At 45.1% G+C, this 21,825-nt stretch overlaps 1 protein-coding gene across 1 annotated transcript in view; it reads right to left on the minus strand.

Moving 5' to 3' along the window:
* Positions 1-21,825, minus strand: part of ARID5B (AT-rich interaction domain 5B) — a 129,488-nt gene that overhangs the window by 16,323 nt on the left and 91,340 nt on the right. Inside the window, exon 4 of the mRNA XM_032952027.2 lies at positions 17,405-17,692. Coding sequence (XP_032807918.2) covers positions 17,405-17,692 — 288 coding nt within the window. The remainder of the gene's footprint in view (positions 1-17,404; positions 17,693-21,825) is intronic.

The raw sequence follows: 21,825 nt of genomic DNA on the forward strand, positions 1-21,825 counted from the left end.
CTTGGAATGTTCCCTATAAAATAATAAAAAAAACGGTCAGGGTCTCATAAAGCAAAGCTAGGTCCGTGCTCGTCATGTTGGAGACCCTAAGGCAACGGTAGACATTCCACATTTCTTCCATTGGGCAACCACTGTTGATTTACAATTAAGCGATACTGAATCTATATACCCCAGAAGGATGATGATTTGCCGAGTTGACCCCTGACCAGGATGCTAACTTAAAACCTTTCAATCGCACGTTCAGGAGGTTTTGCCACAGTATCACAAGGGCTGGCATTTAGTCTAAGACTTACGAAACGTTTCAAATTATAACGTCTGCGGGCGCATTGCATCGGAACTGCAATTGCTAGACGTGCACTTAGTAAACTAAAGCTACCCGTGTTGAAAATGGGGCTTTTCTCATAATCGCAAATATTACATGAAGTGAGAAAGGCAAATAGTGCTGACAAGGCTGTGCGGGGGGGCCCAGTGGAAACGCGCTCGGTAAGCCGGCACATTTCCTCGTAACCGATGACCGAATACGGAACCGAGTGAAACGCAGCCGCTCTCTGCTCCAGGAAATCGAAATCGCTCTTTATCACAGACCAGAATCTTTTAAGGATAATGCTTTGCTATGAAGAAAGAAAAAAAAATACTTCCCTGTATAACAACAATAAGAGTAATAGACGTTGGTGTTATTTGCGAACGCAATAACGTCGCGAAGGTTTTCATTTTATTCTAAGCTCTCGACTCACGATTGAAAGGTTGAAAGTTCAAATCCTACTCCAGGGTCAACGGAGCTCATCATCCGTGTGGTGGGTAACACGAGTACCACTTTGTGGGACACTGACCATGATCGTCCATCGAAAGGACTGCTCGGTCCCTGCCATAGGAACGTAGAATTTCCACCACTGGCTCAAAACCAGTTGTGGCCATGAGTATGGCCATAATTATTGCAGGGAGAGATCACGATGCTCCTGGAAATCGTTAAAATTTCGTATTAAATACGTTTCATTTAAAATAAAGTACATTTCCCTTAGCCTTTTTAGATTCACATAATAATTCAAGTAAATAATAAACCTCATTGCATGCAATTTTTTTTCCCCACAGCACGTTGACTGTAAATTTCACTTAAGGTGGACTGTGACACCGTCATAGCTTTAGGCACGAACACTGCCCAGAACATGTCCCAGCATTGAGAAGCTTTGTCTTATTTATTAACGTGAGTTCACATTTCGAAGCGACAGGCATCAAATACCGGGAAAGCGAATGCAGACCACGCCATTGTCTCAACATCCTCCCAATCCTCTCCATGACAGCTGTGATGGACCAAAGCATCACATTTCAAGACCCCCACCATGAACGACAAGGGTTTACAGAAAACCAACAGCTGCTTGTCAAAACCCGGTGTTTACGAGTAGTTGTGAATCAAAACGTCAAAGTGTATCCTTTTACTTAATCGAACACCTCTGTTGGAGGTTCGGAGTCCATGATGAAAATTCTAAATTCCTATCGCAGGGACCCATTTATTAACAGGGCAACCTCTGCTGACACACCACGCAAAGTGGCACTGTTTTATTTACCACTGGGGTTACCATTTGCTGAGTGAACCCCGACTGGGATTTAACTCACAGCATTCAGATTGTCAGGCAGGTGCTCTATCTAACCTGTCTATTACATCGTGCGCGGTGAACAGCTTGACACGGAATATTCCCCAAGCGAGCCGGTCGGCGCAACTTGGTTCCGCGCGTAATCGCCGTAAACCATCGGGACCAGCAACAGCATTACAGCTGATGACGTTTTCAGTCTGGTAGAGAACGGTCTCTCTCTCTCAAGGCCAATCGCCTCTTTTCTCCACAAGACACTTTTTGAGCGGCATTTCATTTTCACCTCCTAAAGCGTGCCACGACACTGTTGAAAGGAGTGGGCGGAGAGGTGTCCCCCGCCTTCAAGTTCAAGCCTCTGGGTGCAGAGGCTTGAACTTGTGGGCGCGTTATTGCCGGATAATCAGACGCGCGGGGCACAAAAGCCAACGTTAACGGAGATTACATTTAACACGTAGGCTGTCGCGACCAGTATTATTCATAATAAAGGTTTTGGGGTGAGATCGCATCATTATAGATATGTCGCAACCCTCCACCACCCGACACGGCCAATCAGTAAAAAATGTGTCACGTTAACAAAACGCCAATTAGTTACTGCTTCAACCCACCGGTGTGTTTGAAGATTCGAATTTGAGTACAACGTTTCGCTGGTAATTACATCCAGTATCTTCGGGAGATTTGCCAGAATAGCGAAGCCATGTTGAACCCCATCAGGTTTCGAGATCAGAGGTTCTTTGTAAGGCATCTGGCTACCATGAGAGATTCGTTCATGAGGCTATCCACATATACAAGCACAGAGACAATTTCAACCGAGAAGATGGATTCTGGCTTAGCAATCATTGGAAAGATTTGATAAACCATTTCAGGTCTTAATTGATTGTTCACGCTTACAGTGGCTTTCAGACAGCATACATTAATTTTTCGTCTCCCCCCTCCTCTTTTCAGAACATAGATGGACTCGTCCTTCTAAATAAACTGACAAATCGCTGCGCGTGGCGCTGACGGTTTTTATAAATAAATAAACACACCGTTTAAAAATAAATAAATTAATGCAAACCGACACACCTGATGACGACCGTTTGTGTCGTGATAATTTTTTATTGTTTTATATATATTTTATTATTTTATTGTTTCCCTTCAACGTGACTTTACCGAAAGAGCTAAGAATATGAATTACTGCAGTCACGAAAGCTTTAAATCAAAATACTGTGTATTACTTAATCATACGCTTCCAGGCTGCGCTAATTCTGTAGCTATCAGAGCGGTTAAAATTGTTTGCATTTTTCTCAATTTCGATGGATTCTCTAGTTAACAAACCGGCGGGCTGAATAAGTAACTAATTGGCGTTTTGTTAACGTGACACATTTTTCACCGATTGGCCGTGTCGGATGGTGGAGGGTTGCGACACATTTATAAATAAAGCGATCTAACCCAAAAACCTTTATTCTAGAGATTACATTATTGAAATGAAATAAGGATGATGAGAATGTTTAACTAGCATCCACTTTGCACCCTAGCCAATGCTCTATGCTCATTTGTCCCCAAACGGTAGTTCCACCCCCACTAATCCAACGAAGAAATTTCAACTTTTGCCTCCAATCCTAATGAGGATGTTAAAGGATGCATCAGGATAGCAGATGAATGTTTAACTTACACTGTAAGACAACACTGGAACACATGGAAGTTGCTTTCTAAAACTACAAAGCAAATGGAGGTAATTTTAACTTAAACAGCAGCAAAGGCAAAAACCCAAAGATAATTTATTTGGTACTCACTCATTTCCTTACAAGGCTCTGAGCCAATGATGGAAATTCCACATTTCCATGACGGGGGCCGGTTTACCCATGCCACCGCCACTTGACTTTAAATTTAAGTGCTGTGCACGTTATTGACCACAGAAAGACGATAGACTGAGCTGACCCCTGGATTTGAACTTGCAGCCCTTCTGATTCATGAGCTGACTGCTCTGAACCACAGTGACGTACAAAACAGATCTTAAATGCGATCACTTTCCCAAAACTAAAACGTTATGCCCTTTCTGCATCTAACATCACTTTCCACTATTTGCATTCCAATTCAAATCTTCATCGGTACGCAATTTCACTTCAACTTTATTTCACGATTTGAAAACCAATTCGTGTACAAAATGAGCTGCATACGCAATCACACTAAAAAAGTTGCTTACAGGAAAATAATTTCCTCAAATGAGAAGATTTTTGTCACGGAGGGTAATTAAAAAAAAATTCTAGACTTTGGGGTTATGGCATTAACCGTGCACTCGATGAGCTTCTGGTAACATCGGCATCCTTTTGCTAAATTTCTCAGTGCAGATTATGGGAATCGAACCTTCGGATTCAGAGAAACAGGTTCAGTGGTGGTCACACTCACTGCTTGCTGCTAGACTACACACAGGAGCCTTTATTACTTTCAATTTTGTGCACGTTTGTTTATTTCATGATAAACGGGGGGACATTTTTAGTTTTCTCTGCTCATGTCAATTGGCAGCCCTTTGCAAGTGGAGGCCAATATCTCTATTGACTTACGCACAATGGTGGTGCCCATTTTATCAATGCCACAGAAATTATGACAAGAGTCAATATGAAAACTGGGATTTGAATCTCACAAATCTGTTGCAAGTCAGGTGCTCTGCCACAGCAATACCCAGCCAGGTCATGACCAACGCCAAACCGTGTGCGCACGCAAGTTGGTATTTTTTCATTACTCAGCAAAAATGTTTTATCGACGACGAACACAGTAGTAAATAAAATTCTAAAAAGCACCTGCAAGTCTTGCAAACGCAGCAATTCTGATTGTGGCCACTGACCTGCAGCGGCGAGATGATGTCGTGGGAGGGCACGTTTCTACTCGGCAGTATTTATGAAAATCCCGACTTCTCGTTTTCAGTTGGTTCGTATTTCATTTCACCCTCTTCCGTTTAACCGCCGCTGGGCGGCTGCCTCTGCACTCGCCACTTTATCTATTTCCGACGATCAAAAACGAATCCTGCCGTGAAGCAGCGATCGCACTTCACGATGCATGTCGGCGGGAACCTCGCCAAACCTCCGATCCAGCCAGTCTCCCCCCCTCCTCCTCCTCCTTCACAGCCAGTCCAACTTCCTCAACTCAAAATAAAAGACACTCATCAGTCCTACGGTGTGAACCTCACGGGCTCGTCTACAGACGACATCGCCGCGAGCCTCCGTCAGCGCCACTCCGCCGCGACTGGGCTGCCCTCCTCCACACCCCGCTCGCCCCACTCCTCCACTCCGCGCGCGTGCGCCGCCTTCACCCAAATTCAAACGGCTCGCATGCTTTGATAAGCGGCAAACATTCTGGGAAGCGGCGCTTTTGCGTGCACCGCCACACGCCTGCGAGGATGCCGACGGCTGTTTATTAAAAACCTCCGCAAGAGCCCGCCGCTCGGCTCGCCCGCCCGCCCGCCCCTCTCAGGTCTCGCGAGCGGCAACGATGGTGCCGCTCGCCGCCGCTCGCCGCCGCCGCCGCCGCCACCGCCGTCGCCGCGTTCAGCGTCCCGGCCGACGTCGCTCGTCGGTAACGGGAAGTGGGGCGTAACGAAAAGAACGCCTTCAAGTAAACAGAATATGTTTTTTTTTTTAAAGGCAAGAGTACGAACGAGGAAAAACGTGGTCTCTCGAAAGAATGAAACTGGTCTGAAAATCACAAAGCCAATCTTTGAAAGTCACCGCGGATGTGGCAACGCAGCAGCTACTCTTGAGTAAAAATGCCACGCGCACGAAAAGTGTGTGGGGGGGGGGGGGGGCATTGTACATTTACAAATCGGCTTATCAGAATTAGAATCACAATTTTATGCAGAACATGCTTCATGCAAATCAATATTGTGAAATTATGAATTTTTTATCGTGCACACTCTGCTCATACTTCCTTGCCTAAACAGCTGCGGGCTAAGGTAGCGAAGTGGGGGGTGGATGGCTGTGGGGGTTGTTGATGTGGTTGGGGAATAGCTGGGGGAGAGAGGGAGAGGCTGCGGGACAGAGGGGGATTAATCAAGAATGGTTGCAAGAGGCAGGATTAGCTACATTCTTCTATTATATACTTCCAATGCTTGCAAAATAAGGGCCCCTATGTAAGTAAATACGGGGCCGTGCATCAGACCAGCCAGGCCAGTGTAAACTTGGTGCAGTGAACTAACACAGTTGGAGCATTTCTTGTCATATTCTTTTTTTTTTTGGCGGGGGGGGGGGGAATTACAAGAATGTGACCGTGCCACTCGTGTCTTCAACGGAAACGTCACATGACGGACACGTGTGTGTATGTGCACACACATGCATGTTGCTTTGAGTGCCCTGAACTTGTCGTCACATATCCACCATGTGACGACGCTTGGCGAAAGGCACATTAAGGTGACGGGGCTTCCTGTGAAGCACATGTTGTAACTCTTGACAAATTGTGCACCAAACGACACTTTTTCATATCTCCATAGGTCTTCTGAAAATCTAAATTACAAGTCAAATAGTATGTTATATTAATAAACTAGCCAATCTCTCTCTGTTCATCTTCCTTTCCCTCTCTATTTTCGGCTCTACCTGTCAATTTCACTCTGTCCGTGTCTTTCTGTCGCACGCGGTCTTTCTCTCTCTCTCTCTTGTCTCTCTCATTCTCCTCCCTTTGTCTCTGTTGCAGTGTCTCCCCTCTGTTTCTGCAGCTCACCTCCCTTTGTCTATCTCCCTCACCAACGTGCTCATGGTGGGGGTTGTCCTTGTTGTCACAGCTCTTCTCCCCCTTCCCTGCGCCGAGGGCCTGCAGTGACCGTGTAACTACAGAGGGCCGAAAATGCTCAACAATTTTCGGCTTCACATTGCTTCTATTGCTTCGAATCGGACCGAATACGGATTTCCCAACGAACGAGCTTGAATTCGGCTCAAATTTAAGGCAACGTGAGAGCATTCGGCACCAGCCGTAGTTTTCGTAAACACGCAGCAAAAGCCACTGTGCATTCAAGATAAAAATTGAGCTTGAATAATCAGTCGTGCATTCACACAGTCCACGTATTAAAGCGAACTTCAAACGGAATTTTCTCAAACTGAATACCGAATGTATCTTTCGCTGTGAAAGAATGACGCGTTTTTTTCAATGGAAATATGTAATTCTCTAAATATCACTGTCCTGGTCACAAAAGCAAAGTTTGTGGGGATTAATGGTCATTTTCTGTACTTTTGAGGCATAAGCAATTAAGAAAAAACACTTACTACCCAGGAAGAAAAAAATAACAAAACTTGTTACACAGTAAATCTTGACTTAAAACTTTCGTGACTGCAGGAATTCAGATTCTATGGTTCTTTCGGTAAAGTCACGTAGATAAAAAAAAAATAACAATAAAATTCTAAAAATAAAAATAAAGTGAAAATAACATTTTTTTGTTACACAGCGTATAATCGGTAAATTATAGTAACGTGTCGAAACAGCAGCTGGCCATGCTGTCTAATAACTGGGAGAACACAGAGCTGCTCAATTAATTTCTGGGAGAAGCTCCCAGCAGCACGTGGAGGCATCGGATATCGCGCCGAACACGCAGTCACAGCCCCCCGAAGCCACACCGCGAAGCGTCCTCTCCACATCCAGACTAGAAGCTGCGGGCAATTGCTTAGCAGCTCCGTTGGCAGACCTTTAGCCAGCGGTAAGTTACTCACCCCCGAGGGGAATACGTGCCGAGTCGATCCTATAAACGCCGCGATGAACACAGACGGCAGTCCCTGCGAGGTGCCCCCCCCCCGCCTTCAACAATCCGACACCTCCGGCAAAGCGCCTTCTCTGTGCTCTAGACGGCAGAGGAGTCATGGACTGCTGTAATAATTTACTACAGTTACATACTTCACCACGCTGCTCAGTGTTAATGAAGGCCAGCGCCCAGGGATCGGGTTTAATGACTCGCCACTGATGTTAGCCGTGGCCGGACACTGAACACAGGTCGTCAGGGTTCACAGTGCAGTGCGTCGACCACTGCGCGACACGGACTCTTATCTCCCATGCCCTGCAACACCCCCCCCCCCATCCTCCCTGGGTGGGGTCTCAGATTGAGGCTGGTGTTGAAATGACCTACACTGAACATTACAAACATCCACATAACAGCAACAACAAACACTCAATTGTTATTTCACCCACCTCGTCTTGTGCGATTCTCACAGACTGAAGTCTCAGGGCCACCTAATTGTCGACCGGGCAACTGGGCCAAGCGCACAATGGAGTGCGCTCATTCGCTGTTGGGTACAGCTGGGCTGGTTTTAAATATAAAATTCATAAACACGTTATCAGCACTGGCGATGATGAAACCTCCCCCGCCCGCTGAAGGATGAGAGTTGACGCGCGAGGGTGCAGCACTGTTTCCGATTACGATCTTCACTTGGGTTGTGTCTTAGGTTGGCAACTTATGGCAGCATTCTTGCGCGAATTTGAACACAGTCATTGTCATCCGAGTGTTTTCTAATTGAAACCTCAAGTTTTGCATGATGGTTATTTATTTAATTCCCTCCCCCACCCCCCCGGTTTATCGCAACTGTGCTAAAACGACAGTCAGTTTCGAACCCTAATATAACCGATATTTAAATGGTATTCAAATGTTCTGTTGATTTTATCTTAAAAATGCGAATAAACAAAAGATGCAAATTGTATGATATGAGACTGTAATATGAGACAATGATATATTATTTAAAAAAACTATATCAGACCTTTTTTGCCAGTATCAAAGTATGAAAAATAAGACGAGGTTTCACCCTTTCTGGCAATAAAACAGGTGCTAAGATGTTCAAATACCAAATAGATTCCTTTTGCATTAACCAAACGTACTTGCGATGAACGTGCAAACAAAACATGCTCTGATAACATATGCAATGTCTTTGAAACCGATTGGCCTACATCATCACCAGTGTCAGACCAGCGAACGCCAAAAGGCAAATAGCACAAAGCCAATGCACGTGTCACAGCATGCATAGCTCGAGCAACTACGTTTGGTTAATGCAGGCTTGATGACTTGCAAAAGGAATCCATTTGTTTAATTGCCAGAAAGTGTAAAACCTCGTCTTTTTTTGCCAAAAAATGTACTAATCAAATAACAATATTATGTTTCGCGGAAAAGACCTAATATGGCGTCAAATTAGATTACACTTCAAACCTCGGAGGAGTCCGCATTGATGTATTGGCCTTCAAATATAACCCTCCAAAAACAGAATGCATCTAAATAACTATCGAGAATTTAATATTTAAATTGTGCTGCCAATGGGCACATGTAACATCCTGTCAAATAGTAAATACGGGGGGGGGGGAATAAAAACTCCTCCGATAAATGTATTGCCACCCGCCATTCTTCAGTGTGTTACATAAACACGTGCACGCACAAAAGGTTACATAAACACACAGGTGCGCAGACGAAGACGTGAGAATCGCTCAAGAAGCAGTGGCCCATTGTAAATTCTGTCAGAGCAGCATTAAGCGGCAGCGTCTTAGATGGTCGCGGCAGGGCCCAAACCTGACCTGGTCTAGAATTTCACAGCGCGTTATTCCAAGGCGCTTCACAACAATTACAAAATTGTACATAGTGTGACAGCGGTTGAAATACAGAGTAGGGTTATTAAAAAGAGGACGCCCGGCACTTCCCCCCGTCCCGCCTCTGCCTATCGGACAGCGGTGTGAGGAACACGAAATATAAAATAGCGAAGTGTATTTTCTGGAAACGGGCACCACCCTGGTTCCATCAACCGCGGCGATGCTGTGGCGGTGAGTGTGAGCGAAGAGAGCGAGAGAGGAGGCAGAAGGGAGCGGCCGTCTCTGCACGGTGGGAAAAAAAAACTTAAATGAGCCCCCGACTGCGCGTTCAGAAGAGGAAGCCGGTGTTTTTTTTGCTGTCATTAATTCTGGGAGCGTTTTGTAGTTGGATGACCATTTGGGGCTTTTTCCGCATTCATTCATTTGTTGCTATATATATAGCAAAGTTCTGTTCACACAAACGAACATGTGACTGGCTAAATAAAAAAACGGCTTTGAAAATGTCACGCATTCTTTCCAACACATTTCTATTATTTTTTAAATTATTGAAATGTGTTGTTTCCCAGCAGCCCGTGGTCAAACTAATTTTGCAGACACTCTGATGTGCCTATTCTTAGTTAGACAGGCAAAAGACAAAAGTAAGAGTGGCTGTCTCCTCAAATGGTACGCTCATCTCAACTGGCAGTTCTCAGCCTGAAGTAAACATTACACATTCCTATGGCAGGGACCGGTCTTTTAAAAAAAAAATGCATTCAAATCTTTGGCAGGACAGTGCAAGCATTCATGTTAAAGAATGGCCACCACAAAAAGTGGATATCCCAGAGCTACCTTTGAGATCCCGTCAATTGATCTCTCGTACGCTCAGTAGAATGCAGCACTTTCCCAGCCGCTGTATTATGACAGTCAAAACGATGTTTGTAATTCGACAGAAACTGGTTTACTTTCACAGGCCGTGGCCTGGATTCGAGCCCTGGTTCACAAGAGACTCGAGCTCAGCGACCTGATCTCTGAAACACCCAGCCACCTCAAACAGGGACCAATCTTCATTAAAACAACACCGTTGACATCCCACGAGATTGTGTGCAAAACATATCAACTCTGGAGGAACAATGGGGCCGAGCCGATGCCAGACGAGTACTTCGACTCGCATCTTTTGGACTATGAGCCAACAACAACACCTTTGCCCCAAGCTAAACACTTAGACAAGACATTGTTACGGGTACATAATTCCGCACTCGCAATAAGGGGAGACAATCCAAGGTGCAGGATTTAAGCATTTTGACCTAAGCAATAAAATCAGCCTGTACGACGCCTAAGAGTCACGAAGTTCTGGCAAGAATACACACAAATGGTTTAACAGCATTTGAAGGAAGTGCGGAAAATTAACACAATGGACGTAATCAGGGGCCGTCGTGAACATTTACCGCTGACCTTCTCGCATGATCGCGTGGCACCAGACGGAGAGAGGTTTTATGTTAACACTTAGGCCGCGTTAACAAGCTGGCATGCTCAATCAACTGTAAGACTGATGAAAAAAAAACATTCACAGTTTGATCGGATGCTTTGTGTGATAAGAATAACACAAGCTTTAAATGCGTGCCAATTATTTGAAGCTGCCACACGTGCACATTTATATATTAATGTTGTAATTTCCCCTAGCGTATTCACTTTGAATAGTCTAAAATTCATTACCGGGGTTTAGGATATAATTTTATTTGACGATCTTACGTAACAAAACATAGTTTTAGGCCATTAAATCGGTAAACAAAACGCCCTCGCATAAATTCCTTTCTTTGACATTAAACATCATTGGTAAATCCTTTCCTGATTGACCATGCTGGTTATGTTATTGACCATCGACAAATGAAATTTTTATTATTATCCACACACAGGTCATACACTAATTACACATACTATATCTTTAATTGTATTAAAATATACACGTTGTGTGTATGTATAATATATTATAAATATATTTTACAGATTCTCACATAACAAGCTAAATAAACATTGGGTGGATTGGTGGCGCTCTTGTTAGCACACTGCGATATGACCCCGGCGATCTGCGAGTTCAATTCTCGGCCACTGCTAACATGACGAGTGGTGACTGAACCAGTCCTGGTCCTGGATCAGTCCTCTACCCATCAATGGTGCAGTATTGTCGACCAACTCCCACGACTCACACAGCGTGAGTAAGGCTTCCATTAAGTTGTGTATTAACCAAGACTGCTGTTAATCAAATAAATCAGTCAATAAACCTTTATCCTTATCTGTAGGAACATTGCTCACTAACTGTCGGCATGGCTAGATGCGCATCGGGTGTTGATAATTTTGGTGATGATGATATTGAATAGTGCTGGAAATCCCACATTCCTATGGCAGGGCTGTCTGCCTGTCCATATGGCAGCACTGCAGAGTTCACACATTTAATTGACACAGGAAGGTTATTAGGGCAAGTCAAGCACAGACTAGGATCTGAATTCACAACCTCGTGAGAGCAAGTCAAGCGCTCTGCCACAGTGCCAAAGCTGAAAGGATAAGTGGATTGAAATGTACTTTTGAGAGACCTGCTGTGGACCAAACCTAGACCGATTTTTAGTTACGTGCATTGGAATTCAAGCCTCTGCCACAAATGATGAGTCTGGCCAATGTCATCATCATCACGATACATGGGAAAATAGCCGTAGGTGTCAATTGGACATTTCGTAATTTGTTTACACATTCCTCTGTCTTGGGCCAATAGGCTCAAGTGGTGGCCACATCTTTCTGGCACTAACCCTCCCTTATGTTGTCGTTGTCAAGCCATTCTCTGTTAGATCTTCCTCTTTCCGGGTTCCTTCCTTTTTTCCCACACAACACACTTTTCATTTTCCTGTTGTTGTCCATCCCACTAATGTGTCCAAACAGTGCCAGTTTCCTTCTCATAACTGCCGGCAACATCAGATTGTCTACTTCTACGTGCGACCTTTTTCTTACTTCTACGATGGTCACTCCTTGGGTTCAGCTTAGACGCAGTATCCTGGCCAATGTGGGTGGTGAATAAAACAAACTATGGACCATATAAGTAAACCGCTGCTATCCGTGTGCCTTCTACGGAGGAATGGCAAAACCATGCAAACTCTCTCCCAAAGGCCTCTCGTGGCCAGCAGACCTCGACATGGGCATCTCACCCTTGAACATTAACATACCATCGTACGCAAGAAATCGAACTAAAACATGCCAAGACTGTACTAACGAAGAGTTCAATGTTTCAAATTCAAAGATGCCAATCCTGGCAATAGTGTTTGTAAGTTACAAGACAGTTAATAATGTGTATATAGGCAGCATATAATCTTGGTGACATTCCTAAAGTACATGCCTCATTGTTCTTTTTAAATAGAAAATCATAAAAAACATTTAGGATTTTTGTGTTTATGTTGTTGGGAGCTACCTAAGGAAAAACAAGACTTTGTATATTCTTTGAATTAATAAAAGTTGCAAAAACTCTTCTGGAAATAAAAAAAAATTACATACAGGGAAAACCCCGATCTGTGTCCCCACATATAAATACAAACATGTTTTGATTAAGTGAGCAAACGTGAGTACAGTTTGGACCTGCTAAGTTGGTGTTAAAAGTTATACAAGTTGGCAATGAACAAAAAAATGCAAAGCCGACCTGCACAATTACGTTTAACTGTTATCATGTTTTTTTTTTACGCTCGTTTACCCAGGAAAGGCTAACCGAGTGACGTGACTAATTTTTTCTGGAGGGTCCTGCCATATTTTAGTATAGTGGAGGGGGGAAATGATTGATATCTAAAATCCAAATTCAGCAATTACATTTTTTGATAAACAGAGAAAGTCACATTGATGGCCGCGCGTACTGCGGTACTTGTATTCGTGTCCATTTGAACACATCGAGCTAAAAGAGACGCAGAACACGACTGCGGCACTCAATGCGCGTTGATGTGCCGTGACATTATACAAATATAAATTTACACAAACAGACCGCCTCAATTTGGACGGCTGGGCTAGGACAGCGAGGGCTTCTTCCCCCGTGTGCTGATGCTGTCTTGGACAGACACGGCTGCATTCGCTTCCCTAGGCTTTGGCAATCATTATCGATTTATATTTGGTGACCTGCTTACGTTTTATTTATATTGTTTCCACTTCTATCGTCTTTTGCATTGTTCGCTGTTGTATAACTTACGGAAACCGCCCATAGCTCATCTGATCCCTCCTGCAGTCTAAATAAACGTCACGATTCTGAATTTCCCGGCACTGCCGCCACCCTCTACAACACGGCATTGCACCAAGTAGCTAACTAAACGGTAAAGTCACGTAGGTATAAAATAAAATAAGACCCACTGAGCTATGTGTAGTGCTTTTTCAGAAGCGACCTGGCAACAGATGATAGCTCAACGAAGTGGCTTATCGCGTGGAAATTTATAGCAGCCAAATGATCTCAACGCATGTTTGTAAATGAGAAGGGAAAACCCAGAAAAACCTGGAGAAAAATCCACGCGACAACGTGGAGAACACGCAAACTCCAAATACACAGCAGGCGTCAAAAGGGTTGAGATTGAAACCATGACCTCCTGTACACACCAGGCAAGGTAGTTAACATCTCGCCACCGTGGCACCCACTTACACTAGACTCAAGTCTTCAATCCCCAGGGCCCACATCACAACCAAGCCTACATGCTGACCAAGACAGTTGACTTAACTTTTTCACCCTGTGAAGTAATATGGTTTATTCATGTAATTTAAAGGCTGAAGATGGCCATTCTTTAATCGTTTAGATTATGTAAACTTGTGGGCCGCTCTTGGGCCACGAGCCTTAATTTAGACAGCGCTGGTTTAGATTTTTAGTTTATGTTCTTCGTGACAATGCTTTTTTTTAAAACGTATTTGACAAAATTATTCTCAAATAAAACAAAGGGGAAGAGGGTGCAGACATTTCTAAAACTCCTAAGATTGGTTTGTTCACACATCGTGGTCATGCTTTTTTGAGCTATGTCAAAAGTCATTGTTGGCAAATAAATCATCATGATAACAGTCAGAATGAACTCATATGGGCTGGCAAATTACTCAAATCCTGTGAAACACCCACAGACAACAGACCATTGCAGTTTGATTTATTTATAATGTAGACAATATTTTTTTATTAGCTTTAAATGCCCACTCCAGTCTTACCCAAAACCTCAAACTGACCTTTAACGCTATTTATACCAAATCATCCACAACCATAACCCTGACCCTATTCTTAGGCTTTAAGCCCAGCCCCAACCATAATCCCAATCCTATCATTATAAACTGAATCCTAACCCTCAATCCTATCCATAACCCTGACCTTAATTCTCACCTCAGTTGAACCCGATGCATACCATTTCTCCCAGGTCTTGTTTGCAAAAGACACACACACGTACAGCGTTCTCCATTGAACTCTCACACCGAATGCAGAAAATAAATCGGGGTCGGTACTCACGTTCGTCAAGTTCACTTGCGGGACAGGGCGCGTGGCTCTAGACTAGAAGATGTTGTTATACTTGTGTTATATAGCACTCCATTAGCCAGCCGCTCCGCTCTGTGCCCATGACTCATCACCGACCCCACGTGCTAACAACAACCGTGAATCGCATATTTCACTTTGATAAGGGCGCAAGTTCTCTATTGCCGAAAAGACTTGTATCGAAATGCAGCGGGGCTTTTTGTATTTTATTTTAACAAAAAAATATAATAAAAATATATTGTTATGCTGCGTTATGCAATATATAACTATTTATTGGTACGCAACAACAGGGGGGGAAAAACGGAAATTCACACGCATGCATTTACATGTATAAATACAAATGGAATTCTGCCAGTACACACACACACACACGCGTGCAGCGTTATCCAAAACCGAGCGGTGACGCTGCAGCCAGAGCAAATGACTCACCACTGGAAATCACAAGAACACGAATTAAAAAAAAAATCACAGTTGGGGAGTCACCTCGGCCCAATCAGGGCACCCGAGTTTCATCAAATGAGCATTGCTTCCGTTGTTATGGGAAGTTGTCCTGCTGATGATGATCTGGTCTCCGTCTTACGAACGTGGAATTTCCACCGACGGCACCGGGAGGGAGCCCACCAAGAGAGATAAACGCGACACCCGGCGCTCGTTGGTGTCGGGAGACACGAGGGGGCTCTGCGGTTTTCTCAACCGAGTACGCACTTAGGACTATAATCCACCGGGCAGGCTTAAATAAAATTTTTTTGCATAAATCGAGTGGTCTGACCTGCATTTGTATGCCATATTTTTTTGTTTGTTAAAGCAAATACACAACACTCAACGAGCCCTCACCAGGTATGCACAAATATACAAATCAATGAATACAAATGAATTAACTGACAATAAAACCTGAACAAACCGACAAAACGTCATCGGGGGGAAAAACCCACACACAACACACACAAGTCAACCTGTCGCTCTGCCCGCCCAGATGTGACCGCATCTTGCACTGTACAAAAGCCAGGAATCGAACTTTGTGCTTCGACGTCTTTGGCCTAACCACGGGGAACTTTCTTTTTTAAACACAATGACTTATTAAGCGCGCGTCTCGTTGCACAAATATTAAAAAAAAAACATCCTATCACAGATTCTCTTAGGGCGATTCCTCATCACATATGCGCCCCCTGTGCTTACCATAAAAGTTAAATAATTTCACTTGGCTTCATGTTTTTCGATTCAAATGTGTTGCTTACTTAAAATTACAGTAGTCTCTGGGGAGGCACGTATCCATTGGTGTATGAAGAATCGCTGGAATACATTTTATATTACAGCAGTCCTTGATATTGGAAAGCCTGACTTTTTCGTGAGGGGCCTGCATTGTTCAGCCAATTCCTTAATGAGCGTTTTTAGTTTGGGCAAAGATTGAGTGTCTGGCTAAAAAAACCTCACACACGAGGGAATAACAGTCAAAAGTGCACACAGATGGGTCACAAACCCGCGTGCTCTACACTGCCTTGTTATTGGCCACCGGGGCTGGCTGGGAATTTCACAACACACGATGACCTCTGCGTGATCTCCACCAATCCTGCTGAGAGAGCTGCAGCCAAGAGGTGAGAAAAGTAATCAGCTGTGATGCCATGTGACACTCAATTTCTTTCCAAGAGACAATTGTGAAGCACTTTTCACATAGCCAGTTATTTATATAAATATGTAGATTTTATATATAGTAACTCGGTTGTCAGTATTTTTTTTTTCATTTGATGCGATTTAGTGCCGAGACACCGGCAAACGCTGGCTGACCTCTGTGTAATTGGGTTAATACTTGCGTTAAGTCAGTGCTGTAAAAAGATACATTTCTGCGGTGCAGGTAGCAGCGCTCAGATGATGAATGACATGCGACAAGCGTGAGCGAGGACTATGGCTTGCAGATCAATGCATCCGTCATCACATCTATCGTGCGTATTTTCACAGCCAGGTCTCAGGAGGGCCCCACAGGACCAGACAGATATAGCATCTGGCAGTATCATCACTTACAAAGCGAGCGGGGGCACCCCTGAATGGGGTACATTTTGGAGTGGGCGGTAGTTTTGGTTATAACGTGGACTTTCGTGCAGTTGGACCACTCCTTGGGAATGTCTAATAAATGGTTCAGAGCTTCCGAATGGCGATGAAGGGTGTGCGCTCGATTTGACGGGAGTAGGGAGACACTTTGAGAGACTTAGGGACGTGAACGCTTTGGAAATACAACAATGCGTGCCATTGTGGCATAATTATACTTCAATTGCATTCATTTTTAGCCAAAGCACTGTAAATTTAAACAATATCATTTGCAGAGGTGGTTAACATTTTTGCTCTTGTAATATTTTACCTGCCAGTTAACATGAATTTGACTGAATTGCTCTTATTCCTCTCTATGCTCCACTTACTTTTGCAGCGTCACTTTCTACACTATTCTCCCAAACATTGATATGCTTCTATTTGACCCTAAGTCTCTCCCTTACGAAAGACACCGCTTCTCTCACTGGGCCCTCACCTTGTGAATCAAAGACCTCACCGAACGATGCGGACGGAAACTTTAGTTAATTTCCCCACTGCATTTTACCGGGCGGTTACAGAAATCGAACCGAGAACGCCCGCGAAAACATATTATCTCGTGAACCATCGCGCGGGTCCAGAAAACTCCCCGGCCTGCTCCCCCGGACCCGTGCGTGCAAAACATTGCTTGCGAATACAACTCAAAGAACGCGGTGGGGGGGGGGGGGGGGGGGGGGGGGGCGGGGGGGGGTGTGGGACGAATTAATATTTTTTAAAAATCCATCTGTAAACTCACGGAGCAGCACGGCGCTGGCGGCGGTGGGGATGCGTGCCAGGCTCGAGTGGTTGAAGGTCTGTCGGCAGAAGAGGACCCGCGAGCCTGACTTGGGGAGGGCCACCCCGCCGGCGAGGGCACGCAGCGTGGGGTGTGCCGCCCACGCGGCGGCCGCCGATGCCGTCGCCACCGGCGCCGTTTCGCCCGCCAGACGTCCCAGCAGCGCGCGGTAGCGGCAGTAGCGCGGATAGCTCAGCACCACCACGTCGGGAGCCGGCTGCTCCGCCGCCGCTACCTCCGCAGTAGGGGCTGCACCAGCAAGAGTACAGAGGGAGAGTTGGGAGAGAGACGGGCGGCAAATAGAGTGGGAGACGGGGAGGATGGAGTGGGGGGGGAGGGGGGGGGGGCGACGTTAGGTCAGACGCAACTCGATAATGAGGCTTTATGTTCAGTGGCAGGCTGTGAAATGAGCGGAAATAACTTTTTTCGACGTTAGCACCCTGCTATCGCTAATGTGCAACGGGCGCATAAATATATTGTGCTGTAATGACATCACGCGGCGTGTTTTACATAACGTGTTGTTCGCGGAGATGACAACTTTAAGTGTACTTTAATATAGAAATACGGTCGCGGCAAGAGACAAAAACACTTAATTGAATCTTTCACACGGTCGTAGCAAGCGCAATACTGGAGGGCCTTGAGCAATGCCATCCTGTTTTGGAACTAAAGATGAATTGCTCTCGCCTTGCCATTTAAATTGCCATCAAGGGCTTGTAAATGAAAGTCAGGGGTTTAATTAACTAAATCCGTACTTGTGCGACGCCCCGAAATAGATGAAAACCATCCAGATGGAAACTGTCCCAATTATAACCCCATTAAAACATCCCGGAGACACGCGCAATACACTTGGTGTTGATGGAGTGTGCGGCAATCGCACTTGAATTTGCCGCAGTCTTCACACCTCTTGTAAATAGTATTTGCACCTAATCCAAATAAATAAAACTTGCTTTTTGACATTAATGAGAATCTATTTCGATGAGTATTCTCACGGTTAATGTAACGATATCAACCGCTGCGCAACGTTGCAGCAAACACAAGGCAAGTGAATGTGCGAACATGCAAATTAATGCTGCGCAACCAGAAATAAATATAGGTACAGTTTTTTTTTTTACATAGAAATAATAACGTGCATGTTTGTTTGTAAAATTTCAGTTTGTCAAATGAGTACGTAACGATAAAAATCAACGCATGTAATGCTGCAAAGGTGATCAAATACCCACACACACATGTCGATAACAGACGTAAATTAATCAGAGACATCGCAGCCTTTTAACGAAAAATATTAAAACACAGGGTTCGTCACAAACCAATAACTTAAGAATAAAAAAAACAACAACTGACAATTAACATTTGCAATGAAACGGAAGCAGCAAGTGAGATGGACTTGGCCTAAAACTACTGTACGATACTCCATCGTTATTCACAAACTTGCTATCCATGATTTTGGCTATCTGCCAATCGCATCTGGAACTCTAAACGACAACTGCATCGAGAGAGAGAGAGAAAACGTGATGAGATATTAAGTGATGAGAGAAAATGTGATGCGAGAAAGTGATGAGATAAATCGATGAGAGCTAACGTGACGAGATAAAGAGGTGTTATGATAATGTTCACGTATTTAATAGCCTATTTATGTATTTAAGGTAATTCACGTATCATCCGCAAAACACCTCATTCCTGAGCATATCCGCAATGAGCATCCCTCGCGAATAACGAGGGGACACTGGCATCTGCGGGGAGACAGGGATGACGAAATCAGGGCAGGCACGGCCACAATACGGAATGGCAGCGGAGGGTGGCGCAGTGAACGTGCAGGGCGTCACGCCACACAACGCACCACCGCGGTGGTTGGCGAGGGCATGGCAGCGTGGCACCAAAGCAGTGGCATCTGAGTTGCGATCCAGGTCTGGGGTCAACTCGGCCCACAATCTTTTCTGAGGTTAGTATATATTATATATATATTTTTAAGTACCATGTACATCACGTTTTGCGAGGCACCAACAATGGTTGTCCTACAGATACATATTGGTATGAGCCATCGGAATGTGTAATATTCACCACTGGCTCAAATAAGAATACTGCCAAGTCAGAATCCGAAAATGTACTTATCCTCAAGGAATCCGATGAGCTATAAAGCTATTTTTCACAGATGTCCAGGAGGGGCGCACAGGGTCAGAACGTGACCTCAAAAGAGAATACGAAAAAAAATACAAAAACACGATAGTTGTGCAACGTACACGAAAGGTAAACAAATCACCCAAAAACAAACAAATAAAACTGAACCATCACCGTTTTTTTGATCGCCCTCACGTTCAAAAGACACTTTGGCACAAACGAAACTGCTCGCTTTTTGATTACATCGCTACAACATCTGGAGCCGTTCTCCCAAAGAATATGCATATTGTTCCTTCTGTTAAATCGAGGGCAACAATGGCGAGATCATTGTGGGAAATGCTGCTGCTGCTGCCACCACACCCCCGCCATTGCTTCCTTCCTTCTGCCAGATCCTGTAAACGTCGCCGAGCCGACCACCAAATTCACCCAACTCGCCGTTTAACACGGGACGAACTAGGGGGCCGATATGACAAAGATCCTTCTATTTGGCCTGGAAACATTCCTGTCAACAAGCACTTAAGGCCGATGCAGCACGCACGGAGGTATTCAAGGCCCCGACCCCCCATGACAAACATGGCTCCCTTCCTTTGCCTCTATTCGTTTTTACTTCTTGTAAATTATTTTTGAATTCTCTCATGAAATGACCTCTACAAGTGACATTTGTCTTGGCTTCTCTTCCATTTGAACAATATCCCGAGTGTTCCATGGGGTTGACATCCAACTCCACCACCACCCGTTCTCCTTCCCACTGGGCACATGGTCAGATTTCCAAAGACGTTAAATGCATTTTAGCGACAACAATAACTTAACCACGAATCCAATGTTTGACATTTTAATCAAGATTACCCATTTCTCCAAAACGAAACAGATTTAGTATGAAATTGGAAACCTATAATCGTGCATTTGTCACCGCAGAAATTACAATATTAAGACCAATAAAAAAACATTTTAGTCCATGCTGCCATGGTGCAATGGTTGGGACACTGGCAATCTGGAGGTCGTTGGGTCAATCTCACCGGCACGGCAGTCTCAACAACGCGTACATTTCTTAGAGCCCCGGACCAGGTTTGATATCACTCGCCACTGATGTTAGCCATGGCTGCAAAACAAAACGGGTCGCCAGGTTCGTAGTGCAGTGCATTAACTGCTACGTCACCACTCCCCCCCCCCCCTCAGGACACACCCGCACATTCACAAGATACAACACTACACGGCGACACCAAAAGCCCACCAGGAACAGCCCACGGCTGTGCAGCCACACCAAAGATCCCCCGTGTAGCCTTAACAGACTGTTGGGGCAAGTGCTGTTAGTGAGCACCTATGAAGACCGGAACGGTACACGAGGGGGTGGCTGGCCAGCACCAGGCCCGACCACCTTTGTCTCCCCAGTGGCGATGTTTACACACCGCACCAGGTACTCATTTGAGGCCGGGTCAACCCAGGGGAGGCCCAGGACCGGTTCAGATAATCGTCACTGGTCTTGGCCGTGAGCGGGAATCGAACCCAGGTAGCCAGGTTCATAGTGCAGCGTGCTAACCGCTACACTATCGCTCCCCAGTCAGCTGAGTATGCAGCCTGCCATTCCACGCGTGGGTGACAGAGGTTACACACACACACAAGGCTCTCCCTGTGTACCGCATTGTGTGCTTTGTTTTGAGTTTAATTTACAGTTAAGTGCGCGTTTATTGTGCACTGTTATTGTTTAATGGCGAGAAGTTAACTACCTCGCCTGGTATACAGGAGATCGTGGAATTCGATCCCTATCCTGACGCCTTGGAGTGTGCATGTCTCTCTCCCTGTGGTCGCGGGGATTATTCTCCGGGTCCTCCGCTCTTTCCCTCCACATTTAGAATCCACATCGCCCGTTTAAAGTATTTGGATGCTAGACATTTCCACGTGATAAGCCACTTCGTTGCGCTATCATTTGTGACAGCCAAGTGGCTCGTGAAAAAGAGCCGTCGAGCTCAGTGGACCTTACCTGGTAAAAATGAAAATAGTTGAAGTTGAGGTTTAGTGTAATCAGAGCCGCCACCATGTGGGACGTCTCAAACTTGTGGGCAGGGGGCCGTCACCAGCGCACCACTGCCAAGCGGTGGTCGATACGCACGCCTGCAATCCAGCACTGTGGAGCTAGCGAGGGTTGGTGGAGCACAGAAATGTTGCTAAAATCCTTGCCCCATAGGTGTTGAGGAGGTGCCGGTACCCTGGCTCGCCAGTAGAAGGCAGAACTTCAAAGTTCGCGGTAATATCGTCTGTGGCCTACTGCG

This window comes from Petromyzon marinus, chromosome 11 (assembly GCF_048934315.1).
Source record: "Petromyzon marinus isolate PM22_M1 ecotype Great Lakes invasive population chromosome 11, UKy_Petmar_22M1.pri1.0, whole genome shotgun sequence".
Taxonomy (NCBI): Eukaryota; Metazoa; Chordata; class Hyperoartia; order Petromyzontiformes; family Petromyzontidae; genus Petromyzon; species Petromyzon marinus.